The sequence below is a fragment of the Cervus canadensis genome, chromosome 11, assembly GCF_019320065.1.
Source record: "Cervus canadensis isolate Bull #8, Minnesota chromosome 11, ASM1932006v1, whole genome shotgun sequence".
NCBI lineage: Eukaryota > Metazoa > Chordata > Mammalia > Artiodactyla > Cervidae > Cervus > Cervus canadensis.
Window position 1 is genome coordinate 74,379,469 of NC_057396.1, and position 6,962 is coordinate 74,386,430.

General features: G+C 39.0%; 1 protein-coding gene across 1 annotated transcript; it reads left to right on the forward strand.

Annotated features, from left to right (window-relative positions):
• Positions 1-5,149: 5,149 nt before the first annotated feature.
• On the forward strand, positions 5,150-6,082 carry LOC122450533 (olfactory receptor 5M10). The gene has a single exon (XM_043482907.1). It carries the CDS (start codon positions 5,150-5,152, stop codon positions 6,080-6,082), a length of 933 nt encoding a protein of 310 aa, XP_043338842.1.
• Positions 6,083-6,962: the final 880 nt, after the last annotated feature.

Sequence of the window (6,962 nt, forward strand, 5' to 3'; positions counted from 1 at the left end):
CGCCCCGCGCTGCGTGCGGTTCCAGCCCTCGGGTGTTCCACAAAAGCGCAGAACAAAAAGCTGCACCTGCTCTCTGTGCCTTCCCCGTCAGAGCGGTCCAGGCAGCCAGGGGCTTGACGGGCGCACTTTCCCCGGGTGCGGCGCGGCCACTCCCTTCCGCGGACCCAGTCTCAGTTTCCGCTGGCGCCAGGCGGGTGCGCGCGCCTTCCGCCCTCCGCGTCCCCAGCCCCAGTCCCCGCCCGCGCCGGTCGGGTGCCTGCGCCCTGTGTCTCACCGAGACCTTCCCCTCCCCCCTGCCTCCTGCCTCCGGCGGGGCTGGGCCCATCCGTAGCCTGCAAGCTCTTCTCTGGACTTTCTCGGTCCCTTTGTTCTGCGAACGGCCAGTAGTGTGTTGCGGCCAGTTAATTTTGTCTCTCTCTTTTGCTCTCCCACAGTTCAAGTTGGCAACTCACAGAAGCTCCCTCTGATTGTCCTCAGGGCACTCAGGCCCGGACCCTAGCCCAAGCAATGCCGCCTAAGACTCCCTTCCCGGGACGGATCTCCGTCCTTAGCTCTTTTGTCTCACTTTTTAATCCTTTATATTTTGTCCTACCTCCTTTCGAAGACAATGGGCTGCTTTTCTGGGCGCCTGATGACCTCAGCTAGCGATCAGAAATTGTTTTGTGAAGTTTGCTCTGTGTTCAGTTATTCTTTTGATGAATTTGTAGGAGAGAAAGTGGTCTCCCCGTCCTACTCCTCCGCCATCTTGGCTCCTCCCTCGAACAGCACATATCTTGTTGTACATCTCCATTAGAACTCTTGGGTGAACAGGCGCATTGTCAATAAGTTTATAATACTTTAAAAAGAAATATTTTTTCCTTCATTTTATTTTTTCTGAGCAGTAGATCTCAACGGTGAGCTTAAAATATTTAGTGAACCATGCTTCTCAGGTGGCGCTAGTGGTAAAGAACCCGCCTGTCAATGCAGGAGACACAAGAGACATGGGTTCGATCCCTGGGTCGGGAAGATTCCCCTGGAGCAGGCATGGCCACCCACTCCAGGATTCCCGCCTGGAGAATCCCATGGACAGAGGAAGCCTGGCAGGCAACAGTCCATTGTGGCACAGAGTTGGACACGACTGAAGCTGCAGCATGTTATAAACAGATGTGCTATCATCTACACTGTTGTTTTATTTATAGAGCGGAGGCAGAGTAGATTTAGCACACTCTTAGGGGCCCTGGAATGTTCAAAGTGGTAAATGAGCATTGGCTTCAATTGAAGCCTCCAGCTACATTAGCCCCTAACAAGAGAATCAGTCAATCCTTTGAAGGTATGAAGTGAGGCAAACCCTGTCCTTTGAAACTTTGACTTCTCTTTAGCTATGGAAGTCCTAGATAACATCCCTTTCTAATATAAGGCTATTTCACCCATATTGAAAATACATTATTCAGTGTAGCTAACTTTATTGTTTTGAGTGCTGTTGTTCCTTACTAACTCTTAAAATTAGATAGTGTAAATCATCTAATGATTTTTCTTCTGTCTCAAAATTGTTTTGGCTAATTTAAGTTTTTTTTTTCTTAACGATCTCTATATAACTTGTAATCAGTTTGTCTATTAAAAATAAGCCAGCTGAACTGGCATTAAAACTGTTGATCAATTTTAGACAAATTGGGTAACTTAAAAATACTGGACTTAAAACTACTGAATATTACAATCCACAAGGAAGATATATCTCTCCATTATTTAAGTCTCCTTTAATTTCTCTCTGCATGCAGTGTTTTGTGGTTATCAGTATGTAACTCTTGCAGTTTTATTAAAAAAAAATCATTTTTAAGTGGGTTACTCTTTTGATGTTATTATAGGTGATATACATAAACATTTATTTTCTAGTTATGGTTGGTTTTTACATAATAATATAAATAATCTATGTATATTGATCTTTACCATGTGACCTTCCACTATATGCTCTTAGCATATTAAAAAATGGGATGTACAACTTAATGATCATCATAATAAATCTAGTTAACATTTTATCTGTGTATCTTAAAAGGAGATTCTATATAAACTATTAAGCGATCTGTGAATAGGATGCTTTTATTTTTTTTTCCCTTTCAATCAGTACAATTTTATTCATAGATTAGAACTTCCAGTATATTATTGAATCTGCCATAATCAAAAATATAGTGAATTAAATAATCACAAGAACACAAATAACAGTGTCAGTGGGATAGTTTCAATTATCTGGCTGTTTGATATTTGTGTAGCTAAAGCAATTATGTGTTCTTTTAGCAGACACATGTCAACTGGTCTTTGCAATTGAAGCAGAGTGATATTAACTAAGGAATTTGTGTCTTCAAATATAAATTAAATAGCGTCTCCTGAAGGCTTTCTAGGAAAATAAAACGCTTAAAACTCTTCTTTTAGCTAGTATCAAAGGTAGACAGGTAAATTCTGTGCCCTCCAGTATTATTTGTTGTTATATATGTAAAAAAAATAAGCATTTACTCTTATGTGTGAACTTCTGATCAAGTGACCCCATACTGAAAAGTACTGTTACTTTGCCTTTCGAGAATTAATTCACTACTTTTTATCTCCTTTTTCAATTGCTGTTGAGTTAGTCCTACCTCTTCTTGGAAAAATCTGTTTGTAAACATTAGGATTATGACAACGCTATTCTATATTATAGTATATCAGAATATAGTAGTGGTGGTGGTTTAGTCACTGAGTCGTGTCCAACTCTTGTGCCCACGGACTGTAGCCCATCAGGCTCCTCTGTCCATGGGATTCTCCAAGTAAGAGTATTGGAGTGGGTTGCCATTTCCTTCTCCAGGGGATCTTCCTAACTCAGGGATTAAGCCAGTGTTTCCTGCTTGGCAGGCAAATTCTTTCTTGTCTGAGCCACCAGGGAAGCCCTTATCAGAATGTACTTACAAAAGTACTTTGGGAAACCAAGGCTGACATTCAGCTTAAAGAAGGGTCAAATCTTCAAGTATCTTTATGCAAAATAAGGAATCCCTACATTAAGGGGTCAGGAAATAAGAGCTCTACTATCCTACAATTAGCTTTACAATCATATAAGAAACTTTTATTTCATGGGAATATTTAGGATTTTACACTCTAAATTTTTATTTAATTTGTTCAAGGAATCAAGGTAAAGCAGAAAATGTTGGGATAAATAAATATTTTCTACCCTAATCTGAAAAATACATGATTATGCTCAAATCTCCCCCAATGTGCTAAGTTGCTGACAATATATGTTTTTATAATGATATACAGATTTATTTCACTGACTGATTTCTCAGACTGTAAGCCAGTATTTGGAAATCTAAAACAATCAGAGGTGCCTCTCTTGTCTTAATGAGACTCTACTTTAATTCCTTTGATTGTATTGGCTGGAGTTATCAATGCCTTGGAAAATAGAGGCTACTAAGACCATCTCTAGATCCCTTTATTCTCTAACAAATGCAGTATCAAACAATATTCAGATATTCTTTACTCATATTTGACCTCTCCTCCTAAATCACCAATTTTGTGATATATCAATTTTATGAATGATCTTGGTTCTCAGTCATTTTTATACATGAAAAATGCAAAATTCATCCAACCACATTTTTGTCTTTTCATAGTATTAAAAGTGATGGTGAACTTCTTTATTTTTGCCAAAGATCTCAGCCACATAGTATAAAGCAGGGAACAAAGATGTTATGTAGAGATTTTGGTCTTGAAGGAAAATTAAAGATCTCAAAGCATGAAATTAAGGTTATTCCCTTGAGGGAACAAAGTCTATCTTAATTGGATTATAAGAATTAAAAAAAAAAAAATACTCTAGGGAATATTCCTAAGAAACACATTATAAATCTTCCCACCTCATTTTAGAAAATATGATGTCAGTTTTACAGGTAAGTCATTTTCTACATTTGTTCACTAAAAATATGTTTTTTATTTTGTGTGAAGATTAATATTCTCACCAATATTGAAAAAACTATTTTCATCATTTATACTTGTTTTTTTCTGTTCAAATGTTAATGTTTCATGGCATTTCTGAAAAATCAAGTATTATATACAGGCTCTTCTGATGTGTATGTGAAAACTAAATTTAAAAAGCCTTAAGGTGAAATTCTTGCATAATGTTTCCAGTCATATCTTAATTTCACAAAAAAAAAAAAAAAAGAAATAATTCCAGCTGCGAGCTAAGTCTGCATTTAAATATTATCCTAATGTGCTTTCCTAAACAAATATATTCAGAGGTGTGCCAGTTTTAAAAAATAATGGAAACAAATTCCTCCTCAGATATTTGAATTCTTTATTTACTGTTCAAATTCTGCCTTCTCAGATTTTCTTTGAATGGCCATCTAAAAGCACTCCACCTTTATTTTCTCCATAGTGTTTTCTTCTAAGTGACATACTGCTGTAAACATTTGTCTATGTGCTCGATATCTGTTACCTCTCTTACAATATACGGTTCTCAAGGATAGGTAATTTGCTCACTCCTCTAACCCCAGGAGCAAGAACAACAACAACAACAAAAAAGCCTCCGTAAATAATGAGTGGGTGGATTTAAAAAGCAGAAAGAACAATTCTTCATTCTGTACCTTCTTAGCCATATGTCAAGAGATGCATCTACTCATTAAATGTCTTCTGAATGAATTTAAGCCAGACAAGTATGGGTTTCAAGAGAAAATGCTGGACTGAACATGTCTTCTCATGTGTGTCAAAAACAGTAGGGTATCAGAGGTGCAGGGACCACAGAAACTCTGCATCCTTCATTTGTCCATTTGAATGATGCCATGGACCTGCTGCTTTCCAGACCTGATTTTCATTCTTTTGGCTTTCTTTTTCACAGAATTTGAAAAAAAAAAAAATACCGAATATGGAGTTTTCCAAGAAAACAGGTTTAATCGTATATGTGTATACACAATTTACAAACAAGAAAGGGAAAGGGAATGTGTGAGTTTGTCAGTGTGTGTTTCCAGCATATATATAGAAAAATATATTGCAAAGAGATAAGGTGCAAATATTTACATAGATGTTCTGATGCATTGGTTGAGAAGAGTAATCTACTTACAGAGAGATAGATCAAACCTAAGTGACAAAAGAATGGAATAAATGCAGAATCAGGATCAGATAGAATTCTTCACTTTACCACTTTCAGTTTTTAAGGGATGAGAATATGTCTTCCCCTAACCACACTGTAGTGACTGAATTCATTCTCCTGGGGCTCACAGATGACCCAGTGCTACAGAAGGCCCTGTTTGGGGTGTTCCTGGTGATCTATCTAATCACACTGGCAGGAAATCTGGGCATGATCATGCTCATCAGGACCAATCCCCACCTCCAGACTCCCATGTATTTCTTCCTCAGCCACCTCTCCTTTGTAGACCTTTGCTATTCCTCCAATGTTACTCCAAATATGCTGCACAATTTCCTCTCAGACCAGAAGACCATCTCCTATGCTGGATGCTTCACACAGTGTCTTCTCTTCATTGCCCTGGTGATCACTGAGTTTTATCTCCTTGCTTCAATGGCCTTGGACCGCTATGTAGCCATCTGCAGCCCTCTACATTACAGCACCAGGATGTCCAAGGACGTGTGCATCTTTCTAGTCACAGTCCCTTATACCTGTGGATTCCTCAATGGTCTCTCTCAGGCACTGCTGACCTTTCACTTGTCCTTCTGTGACTCCCTTGAGATCAACCATTTCTACTGTGCTGATCCTCCTCTGATAATGTTGGCCTGCTCTGACACCTATGTCAAAAAGATGGCGATGTTTGCGGTTGCTGGTTTCACTCTCTCAAGCTCTTTGTTCATCATTCTCCTCTCTTATGTTTTCATCATTGCATCTATCTTGGCGATCCGTTCGGTGGAAGGCAGGTACAAAGCCTTTTCTACCTGTGGTTCCCACCTGACAATAGTCACTCTATTTTATGGAACCCTCCTCTGCATGTACTTGAGGGCTCCAACTGAGAAGTCTGTAAAGGAGTCCAAAATATTTGCAGTCTTTTATAGTTTTTTGAGCCCGATGTTGAACCCTTTGATCTACAGTATGAGGAACAAGGATGTGATCCAAGCCATGCAGCAAATGATTAAGAGAAATCTTTCATAATATTGCAGTCTAAATATCTGTTCCTTTAATATGACTGAATATCCATAACAGCCTTGTGTTTTTGAGCTTAGAAATGAGTAACACAGAACTCTAACTGTGATAGAATTCCAGGTTTCTTTTATTATTATTATTATTATTTGAGGATCAGGATCACTTAGTCATTGGGACAAGACAGATAGCAATCTCTTCTTTTGATTAAGCAGAGAGCTGTGTTTCACTCTTAGCCAACAGAATATTCTGATGTCAAACTATTTAACATTTTGCCTAAATTTTATAGTCTTGAAAATCAGTGTGGCTTTCAGGACCCAAATTTAAACTCAGTCGTTGCAATTCTTAATCCAATGGTTGACCTATTTGGAGTCTCTAATTTTTTAATATTCTACTTTTTGACGTCTATTTGTGATTTAAATTTTTGTACTCTGTAAGTCTTTGGGTGAAACTCACCTCAGAAATTCGTGAGAGTATACATCAACATGTGTGAAAAAATCATAAGTAACACAACTACAGATGAGTTCTTACTTTTAGTGAGTTCAGTTTAGTCACTCAGTCTAGTCTGACTCTTTGTGACCCCATGAATCGCAGCACACCAGGCCTCCCTGTCCATCACCAACTCCCAGAGTCTACCCAAACCCATGTTCATTGAGTCGGTGATGCCATCCAGTCATCTCATCCTCTGTCATCCCCTTCTCCTGCCCCCAATCCTTCCCAGCATTAGGGTCTTTTCCAGTGAGTCAACTCTTCTCAAGAGGTGGCCAAAGTATTGGAGTTTCAGCTTCAACATCAGTCCTTCCAATGAACACCCAGGACTGATCTCCTCTAGGAAGGACTGGTTGGATCTTCTTGCAGTCCAAGGAACCCTCAAGAGTCTTCTCCAACACCA

Excerpts from the sequence above, each read along its gene's own strand:
- LOC122450533 (XM_043482907.1), top strand. The coding sequence starts at position 5,150 with ATGTCTTCCCCTAACCACACTGTAGTGACTGAATTCATTCTCCTGGGG.